At 50.3% G+C, this 22,855-nt stretch overlaps 1 protein-coding gene across 2 annotated transcripts in view; it reads left to right on the top strand.

The window, feature by feature from the left end:
- Nucleotides 1–22,855, top strand: part of CRTAC1 (cartilage acidic protein 1) — a 140,818-nt gene that overhangs the window by 64,833 nt on the left and 53,130 nt on the right. For both annotated transcript variants that reach the window (XM_066238327.1, XM_066238326.1), the window contains exon 3: nt 20,840–21,036. In XM_066238327.1, the coding sequence (XP_066094424.1) occupies nt 20,840–21,036 (197 nt within the window). The remainder of the gene's footprint in view (nt 1–20,839; nt 21,037–22,855) is intronic.

The following is a 22,855-nucleotide window of genomic DNA, read 5'->3' as shown; positions in this document are numbered from 1 at the left end:
GGGCTGTTGGAAGCTCTTTCCTCCAGACTTCGCCCTATGCACCCTTTCCCTTTGCTTATTTCACTTTGTATCCCTTCACTGTAATGAATCTTAGCCACGAGTACTATATGCTGAGTTCTGAGACTCTTCCTAGAGGAACCATGAGCTGGGGGTGGTCTGGGGACTCCTGACCCACAGGCGTGGTACTTATTACATCATAGATTCTTATAGCAATCCTACACTTATTGCTGGTAACTTGCAGAGCCAGGGTTTGAACCCAGAAGACACCCAGGCCCACTTGATCTACAGAATCGCAGAATAACCTGATGCTCTTTTATACCGGCTGCTAAGACAGGCCCTAGGACTTGAATGGAGAGCCCCGCTGTTGCTGGGTTTCCAGTCTTCCAGCTTCATCTCTGTCTTCTGGGGTGAGAATAAACCCCTGAACAGCCCACCTTGAAGCAGCAGGGGCAGGGGGTGGTCCCTATTTTTTTCAGGCTGTGGAATTGATCCTTGTTAGTTTCATCCCTGTGGATTCTTTCTGCCTCTCTTCCTCGTTATCGGGTCCCTGGGAGACAAGTTGATTCTATTTTCTGGCAAAGAAGGTGTATGTGTGAGCACCAACCAGGGGTTGGGGCTAATGTTGGCCGCAGCCTCGCCCCAGGAGATGGCCACAAGCCAGTCATTTTTTCCTTTAACTATCAGCTGAAAAACGGGCATGCTGTAAACCCATAGACTGTGCCACCAAGAGTGAGCCCTGATGGAACTGTGGGCTCGGGGTGATAATGAAGTGCCAGTGAGGTTCACCGATGGTGGCCAGCGCACCGCTGTGGAGCCGGACGTCAACAATGGGGGCAGCCATCAGTGTGGGCACCGGGGCTACAGGGCAACTCTCTGTGCTTCCTGCTCAACTTTGCTGTGAATCTAAGACTGCTTTTAAAAAAATAGAATTTATTAATTTAAAAAAAACCCCAAAAAACAGACATGTTCCCTCTCTCCACGTGTGGTTTAGGGTGTGGATTCGGGCAGCAAGAGATGGCCACTTTCTTAAAACATGACTAACTTCTAATGTCCCCCACTGCTATCTCCAGTAAATGCACTGAAATGTCTTTGAATGGGAAGAAACTGTCTCCTTTTGCCAACTGGCAAAGATGTGCCCATCTCTTCCTCTCGCCAAAGAAGGTGCAGAATGCCCAATTTTCTATATTTAAAGTACATCCTTCACCTAAGGTGCCCTGGCTGATAGAGCCAGAGGTTTATCCTGGAATTCCTACTTTTATTAGGCCTGTTTCCTGTAGCCCCCACTTGTCTGCTGGGGATATCACAGGACCCTGGCAGGCGGTAGAGGAGGCAAAAAAGGGAGAGGTTTCCCCTGTGTCGCCTTGGGGGACGGATGGTACAGGGATGGGAGGGACTAGAGCCTCATAAGGCCTGCCTCAGAGCCCCCAAATTCAAATCCACTTCTGATTGACACAAGAAGTGGAAAGAGGTTATGATGCATGTTAATAAATGTCATTGCCACTTCCTGTTTCTAAGTTCCTCCCCCATCATCTCCTTCCCCACCCCCTACTCAGTGTGTCTTCTCACACATTTTAAACCCAACTTCCTGTGTGTGGAGAGTTCACCACACTCTAATGCAATAGATACAGTCAATGCAAAGAGGCATTCCCCACTGCATCGAAAACATACCACCTTCAGAAGACTAAGTTCGGAGGCCAGCCAGGTGAAAGGCAAGAAGAAGGCTGTGTAAGAATGTGAGCTCTAGGATCCCACAGGCCCCGGTTCGTTGAATAGGCTTTTGCTGCTTTCTAGCTATGCATCCTAAGGCAAGTTGCCTAACCTTTGCCGAGTCTTAGTTTTCTCAGCAGTAAAATGGGGCTAATAATAGTTCCTACCTTATAGAGTTATTGTGAAGATTAAACAAGATCATTGATGTGTACCTCACTCATCAATAAGCATTCAGTGAATATCAGCTGCTGCTTCTACCGTTGACAGATGTCGCTGATGCTGTTAAGAACAAGCCCACCTTCCCAGGGCCACAGCGAAGAAACACTCCTATTATTATCACTCACTCCATTTCTCCCACCCTTTTCTCTACCTCCACTCTGTTACTTCCCCGTCCTCATTCTAAGATGTCTACTGTTGTACCCTGGAGAGGTCCCACTAATGCCAGACATCCTCTCTTCCCAACGTCTTTCTGGTATATTTTCTTCTCCTCCTCAGAGTGGTACCTTTTTTTTTTAATGAGTGCCCTGCTTCTTGGAATGCACTTTCCAGAACTTTCTCTCTGCCCCTGACCCCTTCATCTGAAAGCTTATCTGTCACCCTTGACACACCTGTGTGCCTTGAGAGAAATGGGTTAGGTCTGTGTTAGTGTTTGTTCCTTTTGAAAGCCTGTCATTGGAGATTGGTGTGATTTGGAGGAGAATCTCTGGCCCAAAGTGAATTTTTGTTAATTTGGGTTTTGTTGATGGCTGGTGGTGTTTGCTTGTTTGTTTTGTCTTGCTTAATTACCACGTTACTGAATAGAACATTCATTAACGATCAGGAAAAGATCCTGTCCAAAATGAAGACGCACAAAAGAGCAGGCAGTGTGAGTTCTTTCTGCCCTGGTCCTAGCGTGGGGCCCTGGGCTGGATGGCAGCACTGCCCCCGGAGGCTCCCGCACGTCCCACTCTGCACCACGCACTGCGACTTCACAGCGAAGTGACCTTCAAGGAGCCCCGTGACCTCCTGCGCCGCATCTGTAAAGAGGGATAATAGGTTCACTCGGGGGAACAGGAAAACATGCCGACAAAGTCCTCAGCCCAGTAGTTGGCAGGTGGTAAGCAGTCAATAAATGCTAAATTCTCATTATGACACATTCCAAAATTCAATCAAAACCTGTACTTAAAGCAGCTGTTTTGGAATATGTTGAAGAGATTGGTGTCAGCCAGCCTGCCTCCTGGAACTCACATGTTTCATTCATCTGGAAGCAAATATAATCATAAGCCCTTCACACAGAGGCAGGTAAGCGTCCCTCTGCCACTCACATTGTACCTCAGAGTGAGCTCTTCTTGGTCACTGAGGCAGCAGTTGCCTACTACAAGGTCATCTAGAACCCCACAGATGTTGAATAAACCTTTGCGATTATTAAAGATGTCAAGAAAGTCCCATACCGCCTCCAGAGCCCAGCCTCTATAAGTTTTGTCATCACAGCCTCTTTGGGGACTCTTGTCTGAGGTAGTGGCTGCACCTGGAATTCTTCACCATGCATGTGACTCAGACCCTTGGGGCATAGTGTAGATGACAGCGCCCTCTTACATGAACTGGGAAGACTGACATTGCCTGTCACTGCCCTGGGCTGATGCCACCCCCTCCTCTGAAAGCTCTAGTGAGGGAAGAACAGCTGGACCCACCTACTCTGGATAAACAATTACACCTTTAGGAGGTCCCAGATTGACCATCAAGGGAACTGATCAGTAGAAGCAATGCACAAGCCAATGAAGATAACAATAAAAATAATAGCTATTCTTTACTGAGTACTTTTTAAAGCATTCTAAGTGCATTATTTCATTCCATTCTCAGGACAACCCTTTGAGGTAGACACTGTTATCATTTCCACTGCACAGATGAGAAACATGATGCTCAGAGAAGTTAGGTAACTTGCCCGAGGACACAGAACAAGGACAGGATAGAGGAGAGATCTGAGCCCAGTTGTGTCTGCCTCCCCAGGTGAGGCTCCTGAGCCTGGGCCCCTGTCTAAACAACACAGAGCTGTGGTTTGCAAACTTTTTCTCAGTGCAATCCTTTGGAAGAGAAAGAAAATCTTCTGCAACCTCCAACCATCTAAATAAAACTAGAGTAGAAATGTTGTGGTTGGCCTGACCTGTGGTGGCACAGTGGATAAAGCGTCGACCTGGAAATGCTGAGGTCGCCAGTTCGAAACCCTGGGCTTGCCTGGCCAAGGCACATATGGGAGCTGATGCCTCCAGCTCCTCCAGCTCCCTCTCCCCTCCAAAAAAAAAAAAAAAAAAAAAAGAGAGAGAGAGAGAGAGAGAAATGCTGTGGTTGAAGATTAGGGGTTCAGAGTCCTTCTCATCCTCTCCCCTTCCCCTGGGGGTCCTTGAGGACCTTTGGGCCCCAAAGACGCAAACCAAAAGCTTCTGGTGAAATCTTCAGAGCTTCTGTTCTTTTTTATGATGGGAAATAAAAATATTGCATTTTGGGAGAGATTAAATGAGCATATGAAGCACCTAGCACATTCCTTAAGTATCATTATTATGACCCTAACGGATAGGCCTATTGCAAAAATAAAAGATAATTCAGAGGGTCCTGTAGTGGGTTGAATGGTGCCTCCCCCAAAAGACACATCCATGCCTTAAATTCCTGGATCTTGTGAACATTACCTTATATGATATGGTAAGAGATGTGGTTTAATTCTGGATTATCCAGGTGCACCCTAAATGCAATCACATATTTCCTGAAAAGAGAGAGGCAGATGAGGTTTTTGAGAGAGGAGGAGGCAATGTGACCACAGAGACCAAAGAGAGAGTGAGGCAGCCACAGGCCAAGCCATGCCTGCAGCGCTACAAGCAGCTGGCGGAGGTTCTGTCCTAGCACATCTGGAAGGAATCTGGTCCTGTCCATACCTTGATTTTGAACTTCCTGCCTCCAGAGCTGTGAGAGAATCAAGTCCTCTTTTAAGCCCCCCAGTTCGCGGTAATACGCCACGGCAGCCCTAAGAAACAAACACCAGCGCATGCCCCGCGTGTGGGAATTGTTCCGCACCAAGATGGAGGAGCGCGTGCTGGAGTCCTCGGCTTAATACTGCACCGCAGGTGCACACATCATTCCTGGGTGTGATCAAGCAGGCTCTGTGAGCTGTCCTCTCAGCTGTTTCCTGACCCTTCCAGAGCCAGAAACTCCTGGTCACTGTGGATTTCTGCTCAGGATTCCACTTTGCTCCTGAAACTCCGCTCCAGCAATCACCACGTCGAGTCTGTTATTTGTAATACCCAGATTGTCATTTCTGACAACAGGTCCGCATTTATCTGTTGAGCCAATGATTGTGCAGACAGGAGCCTTATTTGTGCTGTCACGGTGGAGCTTCATCACCATCCCTGTCCGGGCCCGAGGGGTCCCTCAAGGGCAGCGGTAACGCCTCCTGGAAGCGGCCCTCCCCGCAGCTCCGCCTCCCTTGTTCGCTTCCCTGGTCGCCCTGCACACTGACAGCGGAGCCGAGCGGAGCCGAGTCAGGGCAGGGCTGCCACGTGGGGCTCCCGTGCCGGGCCCAGCCCGGTCCGGCCATATTCCTCAGCTGCAATGACCTTCCTCCCAGGGTGAGTCCACAGCAGCTAAGCTGTGCAGTCCCCTCCACGAGAGCCATCTGGCATTGATTTTTCACCTACACCTTAGAGAATTTGCCGGAGCCGCAAAGTAAAGAAGCAGTAGCTCTTTTCTGGCCACTAAACCTGCTGAGAGGTGATCACGTGCTAGTTCTGCGCTCTCTGGTATAATATGGAGAGAGCTTTGCCAAAAGGAATCCCTGCTCTAGTTAAAATAATATGTCAGTTCATGAATAGAAGACAAGCAAGGCATATGGTTGAGTAAAAAGAAACTAGAATTTGGGTCAGAAGAAGCAAATTCAAGACTCAGCTCTGCCACTTCCCAGCTATGTGACAGGCATATAACTAACCTCTGGTTTTGCACTAAAGGGGCAGGTGAGAAATAATGACCCCACTGGATCTCTGAGAGGATTCAGCCACGTAATCCAGGAAGCTCTGTATAACCGCACATGCATGCTTACGAGACCTGTGCTTTGAGTCCCAAGATCTGGGACTTGACTTAGACATTGTTCCACTAATGGACCAACGTTCTGGACCAGCTTTTGTGCCATGTCAGCTGAGTCGGCAGAGACCTCTGGCTGAGTGCCTGTCACACGTTGCCCCATCTCTACTTGTTGCACATTGCATTTCCGAAGAGGCTGGCTGGTTTGGGGTTTTTTTTACCTCTAAAAGAGGATTATGGTTCACATTTCTCTCTTTCTGAAGGAACCAAATGCAGATATCAAAAGGAAAGAGAAGAAAGCTCACGCCATCCCCAAGGACCGAAGACTTGCAGATGCCCAGGCTTGATCCAAACCTTTCCTAACCTGTGTGTTAGGAATGACTCGGGTAGAGCTGCAGAGGGGCGGCGGGCCCGCTGGCCTCGGGAAGGGCTGGTGGGTATAAGGAGGAGAAGGGAAGGTCCATAGGAAAAGGCTAATGAAATGAGTCACTGATGTCCTTCCTGTCTGCTCTGAGCAGGACACTCGAGTGGCTGAGCTGTGGGCTGGGCTCTGCCCAGTAGCCCAGAAGAAATAATGGTCCATTAAGTGGAAGTCCACTCGGTTCCAGGAGAACTAGGAAGGATGGACTAAGGAGGAGGACAACGTGTCTGTTTTTTCTCCACCCTCAGGAAAAACATATTCACAAGTGTGGAAGGGAGACTCACATGCTCTGTGAATTAGTCAATACTATAATCCTTCTCAGTATTTATACCGTATTTATACCGTAGCTTGTCTTCTACATGTTCAGCTGTAGTGATGTTGTTTAAAACCCCTAAATGTCAGACATGACATCAATCCAATTCCTTTGTACTGGACTCAGAACACTGAATGTCAACTGGTCCTTAATGGATCTCGATGAGCTAGGAAGGACTAGGGTTGGGTCTCACAGTTCGGTGCAAATAAAAACCACCTGGGAATTTGTTTGAAATGCTGATTCCTGGGCTCTCTGTCTGGGCTTGCTGATTTCATGGGTCTGGGTAGGGGCTCAGGAATTTGCATTTTTAATAAGTTCTCCAGGTATTTCTAATATAACTGCTCTACAGGCTACTCTGAGAAACATGACCCAGGCAAGCCTTTCCCAAAATTTAATGTGCACGTAAATGTCTTGTCATCTTGTTAAAATGAACTTTCTGTCTCGGAGATCTGGGGCCTGAGATTTTGCGTGTTTATCATGCTTTTGAATGTTGCCGGTGCCACCCGTCCCCACCCCCACTTTGAGTAGCAAGGATTTGCCTGCTCATCTTCTGCAATCAGGATATACCAGCTCTAGCAGGGGCTTTAATCTAGATGGATGGTTCCAACACAAATTGTCTGTGTTACCTAATATTCTTAGATTATAGTCATGTACCTTTCATTTGTAATTAAAATAACTGTTGATTTTAACTGCTTGTCAGATAGGTCATTTTTATACTGCAAGCACTTTAAAGAATAAATGGGTATATTTGGTACTTTCTCACTAATACTTTACACACATTTTCTGTCCTTAAACTTGAATGCATATTTGTTCTCACAGCCAGATTCTGATTAGTGTTAATGCACAGCTAAGGGAATTCAAGCCAGCTTGGCAACAAAGACCCCTCCAAATGAACGCCTTTCATAGTTGGCAGCTTAATATTTTTTTTTTAAAGCAAGAGTGTCTTCTAGGACTATTTCCTTCAAATCAAAATGAAGAGTTTAATTCATCGGTTAACACTTCATAGCCACTAGAAGGCTTTTGCTGCTTCCTCCAATCATTATTTCACAAGACACAGCCAGGCATGCCCCCATTAGCTGCAGCATGAGGGAAAACTAGAGGAACTTGATTTTCCCGTTGGGATGGGACAGCCAGGGTGAGCGGGAGTGGAGGCCAGCAAGCAGAACAGCATATCCCCTGGGTCTGGAGAGAGAATGTGGAGATCCCGACAGGGACCCAGACAGCCTGGCCCGTGTACCCTGATAGGTACAAGGGATGGGGGTGTCCAACAGTGATTTCTATGAGAAATTTCAAGCCGATGGTCATCATGGGGGAAGCTCGTTATCATGAAGAGGGGTCTGCCACTCAACTAGTGTCTGAGCTAAGACTCTAGTTAGACATAGCCCTGGGCTAGAAGGACAGGCCTTTTCTAAGCTAAAGATGGCCATCTCACCTGACCAGGCGGTGGCGCAATGGATAGAGCGTCGGACTGGGATGCAGGGGACCCAGGTTCGAGACCCCGAGGTCGCCAGCTTGAGTGTGGGCTCATCTGGTTTGAGGAAAAACCCACCAGCTTGAACCCAAGGTCGCTGGCTCGAGCAAGGGGTTACTCGGTCTGCTGAAGGCCCGCGGTCAAGGCACATATGAGAAAGCAATCAATGAACAACTAAGGTGTTGCAATGCGCAATGAAAAAACTAATGATTGATGCTTCTCATCTCTCTCCATTCCTGTCTGTCTGTCCCTGTCTATCCCTCTCTCTGACTCACTCTCTGTCTCTGTAAAAAATAAATAAATAAATAAAAATTAAAAAAAAAAAAAAGATGGCCATCTCTATACCCCCCTGAGCTAGACCATCAAGAGCCCACCTGGTTCTTGTCTTCACATGACAGTTTTGCTCTTTGCCAGCCAAGACCTGTCCTCGGCCCCTCACCAGGGCCTGTGACCTCTGTCTAGTGCCCTGTGTCTCCTTGCTTGTCCAGTGCAGGTATCAGACCAGGATGACTTAAAGTAGACTCTTGCATACCTCCTGTCCAGTGCGGTGACCAGCTCCAGACTTCCTCCCTGCAGAGAAAACCACAGCCACCTTCTGATGAGGCCTCAACAAATTCCTATCATCTCCTTTCACAGAGCATTCCTGCAGCTCAGCGGGCCATCATTCAGCTCCTGTCAAATAGGAAAGAAGAGCGTAGACTCCCTGGGGGGCCCAGGCGCTGCCTCTGCTGCCGACAGCAGCCATATATCGTGTGGGCGCGCGCATGCGTGCGTGTGTATGTATATGCATGCGTGCAAAACCCACAGCTGTGTCATGGCTCACCTGCGTTATCTCGTTTGACCTTGAGGTAAAGCAAATATTATTAGCCCCACTTTATAGATGAGGAAACTGCATTCTAGTGATTGTAAGCAGGTTCTGTTATGAAACATTGTGTTAGGAGCTAGAAGGATAAAATATAGTCCAGAACTCCATGGAGCTCACAGTCTCCTGTGCTCAAGGCTACACAGGTAATAATCATCATAACTCATTCTTTCAAAAATATTTATCGAGTTCCCACTGACTGACTGTATATGTGAGCAGAAGAAGACAGACGTACTAACTAGTGTTTATTGAGTGTTTGCTGCGTGCCTAGCACTGTATTAACTACTTTAATTCTCAGCAAAACCCCATGGCAGGGGAGCTGAGGCTTGGACAAGCTGAGTGGCTTGTCCAAGAAAACCTTCACAGCTAACGAGGTGCAGAGAAGGGCTCTGCCCTCGACTCCTGAGCCAAGTTCCTTACCACAGAGCTATACTGCCTCTCAGCCTTTCTATTCTAACTCCTTTCTGCTGCTCCGTGTTGCCCCCATAGAACCCATCTCACTCCTGAGAGCAGATGCTCCCTCCACCTTTACCAGCCTCTCTCCAGGGCCAAGGGCAGGCAGCTCCCATTCTAGACTTCAGACCCTGAACACCTGCCCTCACCTGCCCCCACCCGGAGCTCAGCTCCTTGAGGCAGCCCTGCCTGCACCACCCCCTGCCTGTACCCTCCAATCCAGGTTGACTCCCTGGGACCTGGTCCGGTCTCCCTGCTGTGATTGCTCTGCTCCTGGTGCAGACTGCATCTTCTCTGCCCCCTCTAAGACTAATCCTGTCTCTCCACCTGCGCTCTGCATCTCACCACCCCTCAAGTCATCCCAACTGAGATGGCACACCCTCATTTACCATAGAAAGGGGCCATGTGTTGGCTCTTCAGTTGCTCTTTCAACTTCCTCCTTTCCAAGCTATGACTTCCGCACCTTCCTCCCAGCTAAAGATCTCACCTCTTGTTGACCTATAAGCAGACCAAGTTCTCTGGGTATCAACTTGCTAGTCACTATCTTCTATCTCTTCCTGTCTTCTTACCCATCCTGGCTTCCTTTCCTTTACTCCCTCTGCTGGTACTTGGCACACTGTTGCCCTCCACCTTCTCCACGTCTTGCCTAGGTAGCCTCCCAGTCCCCTGCCCTTCTGGGTCTTTTCCTCTTGCCTATAAACACGCACAGGCCCAGCATTTGTTGAAACCATCACCTAACTCCGTGTCCCCTGGCCAGTATCCTAGACCTTCCTGAGCCCTTCTTGTTCCCACTGAGTCATCTACACTGTAGCCCAGCCACTATCTTCCGCCCTAATCTAGCTCCTCTTTCCTCTGGAAGGAAGCAGCTTCCTTGAAGGTCCTCAGCGGCTTCCCAATTGCCAGATCCATTTGCTTATTCCACCTTTTTGATCTCTCAAGACATTTAGCACTGCTGGCCACGCCTTTCTTTTTAACCCTTGCTTTCCTGATTTCTTTTTGTGTGTGTGTGTTTTGTTGTTTTGTTTTTTTGTGGGGGGGGAGGTGTGCGTGTGTGTGACAGACAGAGTCAGACAGAGGCACAGATAGGGAACAGACAGCCAGGAAGGGAGAGAGATGGGAAGCATCAGTTTTTTGTTACAGCACCTTAGTTGTTCATTGATTGTTTTCTCATATGTGCCTTGACCGAGGGGGCTACAGCAGACCAAGTGATTCCTTGCTCAAGCCAGCGACCTTGGGCTCAAGCTGGTGAGCCTTGCTCAAACCAGATGAGCCCGCGCTCAAGCTGGTGACCTTGGGGTCTCAAACCTGAGTCTTCCACGTCCCAGTCCGACACTCTATCCACTGCACCACCACCTGGTCAGGCTCTGCTCTGTCATAGGAGTCATTGGCTTGCAAGGAACAGAAACCTGCTCAAGTTAGCTCAGAAATTGTTTTTGAAATAATTCAGGGAAATCTCTGTGCTTTTGCACTATTGTTTCAATTCTATAGCCACTGGACAATGCTCTCCAAAGCCATTCTTTGATATGATGGTACACCCTGTTCAGAACTCTTCAGTGGTTTCCCATTTCTTACCAGATAAAATCTCAAATCTTAGTTTACACACCGCATCTTCCACAATCTTGGATGTCATGTCCAGTTAGCCTTCCTCTCGTTTCTATTATTGTCCAGCACTCATCTCTGTACCAGTTGGTCTACCCTATGCTCCCTAAGCATATTCTTTTGTTCTCTGATCTGCTTCACAATTCACACTATTTCTTTTGTCAATGCCTAACTAAATATCTTCTATTAAAATTCTAAGCATCCGGCCCTGGCCGGTTGGCTCAGCGGTAGAGCGTCGGCCTGGCGTGCGGGGGACCCGGGTTCGATTCCCAGCCAGGGCACATAGGAGAAGCGCCCATTTGCTTCTCCACCCCCCTCCTCCTTCCTCTCTGTCTCTCTCTTCCCCTCCTGCAGCCAAGGCTCCATTGGAGCAAAGATGGCCCGGGCGCTGAGGATGGCTCCTTGGCCTCTGCCCCAGGCGCTAAAGTGGCTCTGGTCGCAGCAGAGCGACGCCCTGGAGGGGCAGAGCATTGCCCCCTGGAGGGGCAGAGCATCGCCCCCTGGTGGGCAGAGCATCACCCCTGGTGGGCGTGCCGGGTGGATCCCGGTGGGGCGCATGCGGGAGTCTGACTGTCTCTCCCCGTTTCCAGCTTCAGAAAAATACAAAAAAAAAAAATTCTAAGCATCCTTTAAATTCTAGATTGACTGCACCTTCTTTAAAAGATCGTACTCTAGCAGAACTGGTCACCTCTCTGAAAGTCTGGAATTCGGGACACTCTTTATTTGTCATATTCAGCTGGAGGGTCTGTGAGCGGAGAATTACATCTTGTGCCATGCAGTGTGCCCAGGCTGGAAATAGGGTCCTGGAGGGTAGAATGAATTCATTAGAGAATGATTGGTTTATCTTTTTTACTCTTAAAGAAGAATGAAGACTCCATTGGCTATTTGTACCACAATTCTGCCCCTAAATTAGCCCACCCCTTCAAACAAAAGAGAGACAAAGACAAAAACAAATGGCTTTTTAGCTAGAAGTTTCCAGATAGTGATAGCATGCAGGAAGAAAGTTTGAATAGAGATTTAAAGTATCTTGTAACCAAGCAGTTAAGTGATTTGCCCAAGTCCTTGGAGAACTGGTCACAGAGTTGGGCCAGAGCTCGCCTCCGCCCCACACCGGGCTCGTCACTGCCAGCCCTCTGTGCCCCTGCTCCTCGCGGCCAATGGCGCTGCCAGGCACAGAGGCCTCTGGAGTCAGCAGGACGCCAGCCAGACGCATTTCCAGAACATAGTGACTCAAGCAGTCATTCCACTTTCTGTGTTCACCTCTTTCTGGGGCTTCTGGAGGGGAATGGGAGGACCTTGAGATGTATCTAGATGAAGACGCAGGGACTAGCTGGGGCCAGGGAATCGTTGCTTCCATCAGCAGGCTCTGGCCGGCTTGTCTCCAGGATACACAGACCCGGATGAATGACTGTCTATCTAGAGACACAGGCCTCATCCTTGCTGACTCTGCTCTTCCTGAAAATAGGTCCTTCTTCAGATGCTGCTCGCATTGGTTCTGGTACTAGTGGAAGGCTGTCAATCATAGGCTCCTGGCTCCCGGTTCTGAGGCTGGACATGTGGCCCAATGTGGGCCAATCTTAGCCTTTGCCTGGAGCTCTGCCCATTGGAACTGAGGAAAGAAAGCAGCTCCAGTCTGCGCTGAAGCTGAGGAGTGAGGCTGAGAGCGTTCCCTCAGGCCAAGTCTTGTGAAGAAAGATGGGGTGAGAAAAGGACGCCAATAGACAGAGGAAAGAGGGACAAGGTCCTGACAACCTTCTGGTCGGAACCCTGGGTCCAGGCACCCCGAAGCCTACCTGTACCCTGGATGTTCTGGTTGTTTGGACATATGAGCCCATAAGTTCTTCAACTAGTGGAGTAGAAGGCTCACCAAGTCTTCACTCACACACCTGGTGCCTCTGCACTATCCCGCATGGACTCTCCATGGCGCCGGGTTGGGCTTCTGCAGAGTGTGATGGTCTCGAGGTAATGAAATTTCTACCATGGCAACTGGATTTTACAAGAGAAAAAGTAGGCCTCTCAAAGGCTGCGCCCCAAACTGGCCCAACATCACTTCCACCCTATGCTGCTAACTGAGGCCAGGCCAGATTCAAGGGGAGGCAAAATAGATCCCACCTCCTCCTGGGTGGAGTAACGTGCACACAGAAGAAAGACGATGGGAGCCATCTTTGGAGGTCATTTCCCATGCCCCTTCGACCACCTCGCTCATTGAGAGGGATGTTCACGCCCTCGCTCACTTCTGAGCCTTAGATAAACCCCCATACAGAGAACCCCGCTCTCATCTTAGACAACTTCTCTGTCTCTTTTTTCTCTGCAGATTATTTTGCCTCACAATCTCCATCCTAAGACCTAACATCTTCATTGCATTCAACCTATATACTCTCCCTGAAATACTTTTCTTAGAAAACTGTGTCTTTCCAAGTACTGACTCCAAAGTAATCTTTACTAAAGCTTACTCTAATTTTCTGTCCTGTTCTGATAACTATCACTTAGAACTTTTACTATAAGGCTGACAACAATATAAGGCTGACAACCCTTGAAGGAACAGAAAATATTTCTCTGCAAAGAGCCAAATGGTAAATATTTTAGCTCTTGGGCCATACACGACTTGACGAGCACCTTCCACCGGCTGCTTCTCTCTCATCCACTCTACAGGCGTTTATTGAACATTCATCATGCACTAAGTCAGGGGTCCCCAAACTACAGCCCGCGGGCCGCATGCAGCCCCCTGAGGCCATTGATCCAGCCCCCGCCGCACTTCTGGAAGGGGCACCTCTTTCATTGGTGGTCAGTGAGAGGAGCACATTGACCATCTCATTAGCCAAAAGCAGGCCCATAGTTCCCATTGAAATATTGGTCAGTTTGTTGATTTAAATTTACTTGTTCTTTATTTTAAATATTGTATTTGCTCCCGTTTTGTTTTGTTTTTTACTTTAAAATAAGATATGTGCAGTGTGCATAGGCATTTGTTCCTAGTTTTTTTTTATAGTCCGGCCCTCCAATGGTCTGAGGGACAGTGAACTGGCCCCCTGTGTAAAAAGTTTGGGGACCCCTGCACTAAGTGATGAGAAGATTGAAGTGAGCAGAGCAGACACAGTCCCTGCCTTCATGAAGCTTATGGTTTACTGGGAGAAATGGGCAGTAAATAGGTAACTAAACAAGAGTGGGACAGTGGATGCAGTGATTAGAATACCCGGGGGACAGGGGACAAGTTCTCTGAGATGCTCTTCTAGGTGAGACCTAAAGGATGAGAAGAAACCAGAGGGAAGTGTGGAAAGAGTGTCCTAGTCAGAGAGGGCAGCCCCGGGAGAGGCCGGGGTTGGGACTGCGCCTGCGAGGACGCTGGGGCCAGTGTGGCTGGAGGAGGTCAGCGACGTGGGCAGCAGACCAAGCTGAGCTTCTGGTTCAGGTATGATAAGGAGTTTGGGTTCCATTCCAACACAATGGGGAGCCACCCAAGGGTTTAAGGCAGGAAAATGGCTGGTCTGATGTGTGTGTTAAAATGATGAGTGTGGCCATGGTATGGGGGATTAGACTGAGGGGGCCACACGAGGAAACAGAGAAAGGAGGCTCTCCAGAGATGGTAGCCATGGGGGAGGAAAGACGAGAATGGATGTTAACTATTTTAAAGGGTAGAAATGACAGGATTGGCCGATGAATTAGATGTGAAGATGAGGGGGTGGAAAAACCAAGGCTGGCACCAGGTTTCTGGCTTTAGCACTTGGGTGCCCATTGCAGGGTGAGGGTTGGGGGACGAGCGATCAATAGTTCCATCAGAGACGGCTGTGCAGGTGCAAAGGAGAGATGTCAGAGAGGCAGTCAGATATATGAGTCTGAGCTTGGACGGGGGATTTGGGTAGGAGAAATAAATTTGTGAGTTGTCAGTCCTGGGAATAAATATTATCCCCTAGTGAAAGGGGACAGAGAGAAGAGAGGGGGCGCAGGACCAGGCCTGGGGACTCCAACATTAAGAGGGCAGAGAGGCCCTGGCCGGTTGGCTCAGCGGTAGAGCGTCGGCCTGGCGTGCGGGAGACCCAGGTTCGATTCCTGGCCAGGGCACATAAGGAGAAGCGCCCAGCTGCTTCTCCACCCCCCCCCCTTCCTCTCTGCCTCTCTCTTCCCCTCCCGCAGCCAAGGCTCCATTGGAGCAAAGATGGCCCGGGCGCTAGGGATGGCTCCTTGGCCCCTGCCCCAGGCGCTAGAGTGGCTCTGGCAGAGCATCGCCCCCTGGTGGGCAGAGCGTCGCCCCTGGTGGGCGTGCCAGGTGGATCTCGGTCGGGCGCATGCGGGAGTCTGTCTGACTGTCTCTCCCCGTTTCCAGCTTCAGAAAAATACAAAAAAAAAAAAGGGGGGGCAGAGAGAGGAGGAAGCACCTGTGAAGGAGGAAAGGAGGGAGAAGCAGAGAGAGAGAGAAGAAACACCGGAGCAGGATGGCGGCATCGGGGGCAGCAGAGCAGCGGAGAGTGTTTTAAGGAGGAAGAGGTGTGGTGGGGGTCAAGGGAGATGGAAAGGGTGTCCCTAGGTGTGGCCCACGAAAGCCACCAATGAAAGTAACAAGAGCACTTTGGCTGGAATTGGGGGTGGGGGGATGTGGATTGGGAAGGGGTAAGTGGGTGGTGAGGAAGTGGAGACAGCTTGTGAAGACTCTTCGAGAATTTCAGTCATAAAGGGAAATAAAGAAATATCCACGCAGAGGGTAAGCATCAGGGTGGGATGTTTTGGATGAGAAGTCTTTGGAAACTCTCAAAATGATCACTGGAGAGTGAGAGTTGTGCCTTCATTGTTTTGTTTTGTTCAATAATGATGAGAACACACAATTGTGGGACTCTTCACAGTTTACCAAGTGTTGTCACACTCTCACCCTCACAGCCATCCTGTGAGCTATGTAGCACAATAAGGAAGCTGAAGCTTGGAGAAGCTCAAGGTCAGCACCGGAAAGTGGCAGGGCCAGGAGCCCCCGCCCAGGCTGCCTGGGGCCCAACCCCCGAGCCTCTCTCTGCCCAGAGCAGTCCTGTCCCAGTGGATTGGCACCAACATTGGATGGCACTCACACAAGTATGGGTTGTGCCCTGCTGGAGTCTCTCAAGCAGACTTTGCATTTGCCACCAAACCAATCACTTCTGCCTGCTGGCTCAGCCTTGGATATTATGAAGTCACATCTGCCTTTTTAGAACATGGACCCTGTCTCAGTGCCTATCCCCATTTCACTGAGCTTCGAAGCCTCCTGAACTGGTAGAAGTGCCCCACAATCTCTGGCAAGTGTCAGAGAGAGAAGACATGCAATGTCACATAACTTACATCCAGCTCCCCAGGACTGTCTGTGTGGGAACTCACCGCCCAGAGGACTGTGTGTGGGTGGGTTAGCAACTGCGGCTAACTTCTGTACCTCAGAAAAATACCCAAAGGCTTTCCACAGCTGTAAAATGCTAAGATTGTCATGAGGATGAAATGAGATGTGGACATGAAGTACTCCGAAGTGTGTTTGACAGCTGGCCGCTGCTCTGTCAGTGCTCCTATGATTGTTTTTTTTTTTTTTGAAATGCTTCTTTTTTTTAATTTATTTATTTATTCATTTTAGAGAGGACAGAGAGAGAGAGAGAGAGAGAGAGAGGAGAGACAGAGAGAGAGAAGGGGGGAGGAGCTGGAAGCATCAACTCCCATATGTGCCTTGACCAGGCAAGCCCAGGGTTTCGAACCGGCGACCTTAGGATTTCCAGGTCGACACTTTATCCACTGCGCCACCACAGGTCAGGCCTATGATTGTTTTTATTTATTCATCTACCCCCTCCTTCCCTCCCTCCCTCCCTCCTTTCTTTCCTCCCTCCCTTCCTCCCTCCCTCCCTTCCTTTTGCATTGGACAGAAATTTGTTGGGCACCTTCTCTATGCCAAGCCTGGCTCTAAACACAGCCAATGCAGAGATGTATCCACATGCTTCTGGGGCTTGAGGAGCATATGTTTTAATGAGGGAAGGGATGTGGGAACACAACAGCTCTGCCCTCGCAGGAACGAGCGAGGTGCCGAACACGGGTGTGCGGAGAAGAGATCCCATCCAGACAAGATGGGGGCTGGGTAGGCTGCATGGGAGGCAGGAGGGTGGGGAGAGCATTCCCCACGAGGGCAGCTGCAGCTGAGCGAAGTCAAAGAAGCCCAAAGAGACAGATCCTATTCAGAAACCCAACAGGAGCTTCCACTCTGCAGAGAAGTGGGGAGGAAATAAGCCAGGCTATCCCGGGAGAAGACTGTGAGAACTCAGATGTGTGTCCAGCTTGACTGACGGCAAAGGGCAGCGTGGGTGGAGGGGCGTGGCAACTCCCTTCGTGTGTCTCCCCCAGTCCTCTCCCTGGGTTGTGGAGAACCCTACTTAGGACCTGTTGGTCTGGTTTTGTGTCCATAGCCCTAGGGTTGGTAGTGGGAGAGAAGGGGAAAGACTGTAGGGTTCATTCCAGGCGGCCGTGTAGCTTGGGTGGACTCTATAATTCTCACTCTATAACACAGTGCTCCTCAACCTTTTTTGGGCCACGGACCGGTTTAATGTCAGAAAATATAAATATTTTCATGAACCGGCCTTTAGGGTGGGACGGATAAATGTATCACGTGACCAAGACAAGCGTCCAGAGTGAGTCTTAGATGGATGTAACAGAGGGAATCTGGTCATTTTTTAAAAATAAAACATTGTTCAGACTTAAACATAAATAAAACGGAAATAATGTAAGTTATTTATTCTTGCTCTGTGGACCGGTACCAAATGGCCCATGGACCAGTACCGGTCACGGCCCAGGGGTTGGGGACCACTGCTATAACAGATGGAGGAATTTGAACCAGCCTAGTAACCCCACCCAACAGTCCCCTTAGGGAGTGCCAGAAACTAGCACCCCCAAATCTTCAAGGGAAAAGATGACCCTGAGCCTTCTGCTCCCCCACAGTCACCACCATGGGAGCAGGGACCTTGTGGACATGCCCATCATCCTTGATTTAGGCTGAAAGGACTAGTCTCCAATATGTGCTAGAACCATGGCCCTTCACCTCCCACCGGGAGCTGGCTCCAGGGGATAGTGAAGCCACTCCAAGAGACCAGACAGACAGGAGATAAAAAAAAAGGGGGGGGGGGGTCAAGGCTGGACTTGATATGTCTCCCCAGCTATAGCCTGGAGGAGAACCCACCCACTCTGCCCGTCACCTAAGGTTAGAGTAGACCTGTGGCCCGAGAGACATGGAGCCAGAAGGGCTCACAGAGCTGCTAGCCCAGTGCCTTTTCAACGCTGGCTCTGGAGTCTCTGAGCTAAACCTCACCTGATGGAATGTGATGCATAAAATAAAATGCATCAACACAGAAATGCGGAGGCCCGCCACCACAGCCATATTTGTCTGCACATTTTGTGACCCTCTGATTTAATCCAACTCCCTTGTTTTGCGGAAGAGAAACACAGGACATAAGGTTTCTGGCCAGCCAAGGTCACAAAGCTCATCTCTGGCAGGTGAAGACCTGCGAGAAGCAAATGAAATCAAGAATAAGACATTTCTTGGTAAATGTAGAGTGCTGTAGAAATGTAGAGTTATTATCTCCACTGTTGACGTGAAGTCTTCGGGTGTTTCTCCCAGTTGCTGCTTTGGGGTGGGGTGGGGGTGGGGGGTTGCCGGAACAAACGATGCAGGAGACTCAGAGCGCTGGCATCATAGGTGACACGGAAGGAACACGGGTTGGACCCTGGTGACAGCGGCCCAGCACTGCCGTGTCTGAGCTGTATAACCTTGGGCAGCTCACTTTGCCTCTCTGGCCCCCAGTATCTTTTTCTAGAAAAAAATATCTTACCTACCTTCTTTCTGGGACTGGAGGGAGGGGAGCTCAGGTAAGACAATGCTTGTGAGTGATTTTGATGAGGTACAGCACCCTAGAACTACAATGTCTTGTGAGGAGCAGAAGGGACGGTAGTGGCAGGAGAACCAGAGGCTTGGAGGACTAGTGTTTAGCACCCAGAGGCACTTCCTGTCCCTGGGGACAGTACTGGAAGCCAAGTGTTCCATCTCTCCTGCCTGGACGCGTCCCCTGGGTCATGCTGTTCCCTCAACACAACCTTCAGACACTCTGTCAAGACGTCTGAGGTGCAGCCTTCCGTCACCAGGTGCTGACTCAGCCCCCGGGGAGCTCTGTTTCCCTCTTCACACACCGTGGGTGCCAGAAGGCACCCGGCCAGTTGTGAAGCATCCCCCAAACTTGACTGGCTCTGTCTGCATCTTGGTGACGAAGGAAAGGGCCAAGTTGGATCTCTTTCAGGAAAGCAGGAAATGATTTCTCTCAAAAACCTTGGTGAGTTCTTCCTACTTCCCCCCAAGTGTTCTCTGCCGGGACCATCCAGAGGCTGGCGCTGAACCTGGTATGGATGCGCTCAGGTTAAAACAAAGGCAGGAGGCCGGAGACTAACGGATGAGGGTTGTCCAGGTTCCTTTGGAGAGCCTGGCAGGCTGGTGTTCCAGGAGCAGGAGGAGGCCTTCAGACATCCGCAGCCGTGCTGTCTGGGAGGTGACCTTGGGTATGCCTCTCTCTCCAGATGGAAATGTGATGGGAGGAAATCAACCATGAGCTGCCTAAACCCTATGACTCAGACATGAGTTCTGAGGTCTTACTCATTCAATCATTCAACAAATATTTATCAAGCAGCTATTGTGTGCCAGGCACTGTTGTGGACCCAAAGGGGAAAAAAACAGAAAGTTCTGTCCTCGTGGAGCTGACATTCTAGTGGACTCAGACAGAGAAGGAACAGATAACCGAGAAGACACAGACTGCCCGCTGTTGGTAAAAGCCATAGGGACAGAGAGCAGGGTAGAGGAATGGGGATGGCGAGGGGCGGGGCTTGCAGGTTTCAGGAACATGGGGGAACGTGGGCAGGAAGACCTCGCTGGGAATTCACAATGAGCCAGGGCCCACAGCCATGTGGCTATGTGGGTAAGAGCATCCTGGGCCTAGGGAGCAGCAACTGCAAAGGGCCTGAGGCAAGACCACGCCTGAGGGACCATGTAGTTACAGGAGAGTGAAACGGGGGAGAGGAAAACGGATGAGAACTTGAATCTTTTGGTTGTGAGTTTCATAGAAAAAGAAACCCAGCATGTCCACCTCATGACTTTATATGTGTTCATAATCTCCCATCTGAGATGTGAAGTTCATATTTACTGTTTAAATGCTGGGACTTTCTGGGTCTGACCTGTGGTGGCGCAGTGGATAAAGAGTCGACCTGGAACACTGGGGTCACCGGTTCGAAACCCTGGGCTTGCCTGATCAAGGAGAAGGAGAATAGAAAAAGAAGGGAAGGAGGAGGAGGAGGAAGAGGAGGAGGAAGAAGAAATAAATGCTGGGACTTTCTGTCTGGAGAGAGTCATTCCAAACCTCATCAACAAAGCCTCTGCTCCTTCTTGGCTCATTTGTGCAAGGGCTCTTAGAACAACAGAAAGGGACTGAGTTTGAGCCCCAGAGCCTGACACTTACTAGCTGTGTTACCTTGGGAAGGGCACTGAACTTCTCTGAACCTTAGTTTCCCTGATGAAGCTCATCAGTTGCTTCCTCTGTAAAATGGGTTAATTATACAGCCTCCTCACCTTCCTCACCTAGTTGTTGTTAGATTTAAATTAATGAGATCATAAATACGAAAGTGCCAAGATGAAATGTCTGGGAGGTTCTTGTTTTCTTCAGCACAGCTCGTGGCAAGGGTGTTGTCTCTGGCTTCCGACGCCCTCCACTACCCTACTCCTTATATTGTATCCCATGTGAGTCCAGTTGGCTCTCACTTTGCCTGGGCCCATGTCTGACTCAGGGACACTCATCAAACCCCCAGGGTCCCCACAGCAAGGCTGTTGAGGGTCCCTCAGGACTGTGAATTGCTCTACAATGACCTCTCCAGGAGGACTCTGAGCCCAGTGTCGGTCGGGTGGAACCAGGGGGCCCAGCTGCTCGTCCCCAACGTCCCCTTCCGCCTCCCCTCCAGGTACAATGGCCCCAACCTGGTTCTGAAGTACGACCGGGCCCAGAAGCGGCTGGTAAACATCGCAGTGGACAAGCGCAGCTCCCCTTACTATGCGCTGCGGGACCGGCAGGGCAACGCCATTGGGGTCACAGCCTGTGACATCGACGGGGATGGCCGTGAGGAGATCTACTTCCTCAACACCAATAATGCCTTCTCAGGTAAGGGATTGGGGCCTTGGCTCTCCTCCTGCTTCCCACCTTCTTCCTCCCGGGGCCAGCTGGGGGGCAGGGCCTTGGGGACCCTGACCTTCCTCAGGCGACATCACGGGCTCCCCCAGGCAGAGTCCCCTGCTGCCTGCAGGACCTCGCTCTGTCCCAGCAGGAGGATCCTTCTTCTCTTGGGCAGGAAGCTTGCTCTCATCTCCTGACCCCTGGGCCTGGCGATGGAGGGCCTGAGCAGAGGCCCAGCCCTCCCTTTCAGACTTCCTGTCCTCTCGCTTCCCAGTCTGAGCAGTATGAGCAGCCCCCAGCCCCCTCCCCTCCCCTCCTCTCCCTCCCACTGCTCCTGCCTGGCTCAGACACGCAGCCCTTCTCACCCAGGTGGCTACTGTAGCCAACAGATAGTCCCCGGGAACTGCCGCCACGCAGTTTCAAGGGGGCCTTTCCAAAATGCTCTGAAATCCTTCCGCGGCCCCCGCAGCTTTCAGCTGATCTCATTTATTCACTCCATAAACGCCCACCAAGCACCTACTCGCGCCAGTCCAGAGGTGTTGGGTGAGGGGGATACAACTTAGAGGAAGACAGGCCTCAAGTTCACGGAGACTTTTCTGGCCCAGAGTGTCTATCCGCATCACCTGGGGGTCTTGTATAAAGGTGGATTCTGACTCCGCAGGTCTAGGGCAGGGCCCGAGATCTTGCATCGCTCACACACTTGGGCTATGATGCTGCTGTCAGTGCAGGGACCACACTTTGAGTAGCAAGGTCCTACACACTAAGGAATGGGGGAAGGGAATTGATGCCCAGTAGGCTGAATAATAGTAAAAAGAATGATAACAGATATCACTTAAATAGCACCTACTGTGTGCCAGGCCCTGATTAAGCACTTTATAATAATTATCTCGTTTAAACTTCACAGGAGTTCGATTAGGTATATACTGCCATATCTCACTTTATAATGGAGAAAACTTGAGGCACAAAGCGACCACATGACTTGCCCATAGCCACACAACTTCTAAGTACCAGGATTTAAACTGAGGGGTCTGACTCCAGCGTCTTCCTTTTAGTCAAGACGCTCTCTGGCCAGACTCAGTCCTGTGCCTGCAGGGCCTGTCACGAAGAGCCTGGCTTATATCGGGCGTTCAGTGCTTTATGAGCTGAGGAGCTGTGTTCTTGGGGCTGCAGGTGCTTTCTACCCTAATTCTCACATTCTCTCAGGCCTGATCTCAGTCCATTAGAACGAAGACTTCCCTATGGGACCACCATAACATCTGCAGGGAAGTCCTAGGCCAGGGCATCCTCCTGAAGAATGCAGGACCTCGTGTCCCTGTGAGGCTACCTTGGACATGCACTGGATTCTTCCAGATGGCAGCAGGCTTTTGGGCTGGGCTGGACGACCCCTTGTGCTTCACACCTGTGTATACCCTGTCACACCTGTGTATACCTCCTGAGGGCAGTTGATTTCCTGGTGACGGGGACCACCTTCCCTTCTTCTCCCCCTTTCATACACACTGCCTGTCCCCAGGACCCATAATGTTATCCCTACTGGTTGTGGAGCCCAAGCCAGGGACCAGCCCCTAGACTGCCCCTGATGTTGAGCCCTGCCAGTCGCATGAGTGGGAGGGGACGAGGTTGGGGCCAGTGCCAGGGGCAGGGGCGGGTAGAGCTGGCTGGCTGACAGCCAGCCTTGTGCAGCCAAGAAACAATGAACCACAGCCCTGCGTGGTGTTTTATGGGTTTTCATCTCATCTTGCCACCAAGTGAGGCCTGAGAGACAGTAATTATCCCTCCACAAATATCAGGCCGTGATTACCCAGCTGGA

The sequence above is a fragment of the Saccopteryx bilineata genome, chromosome 7 (genome assembly GCF_036850765.1).
Source record: "Saccopteryx bilineata isolate mSacBil1 chromosome 7, mSacBil1_pri_phased_curated, whole genome shotgun sequence".
In the NCBI taxonomy this organism is placed as follows: domain Eukaryota; kingdom Metazoa; phylum Chordata; class Mammalia; order Chiroptera; family Emballonuridae; genus Saccopteryx; species Saccopteryx bilineata.
This window is presented reverse-complemented; position numbering and strand designations above follow the sequence as displayed.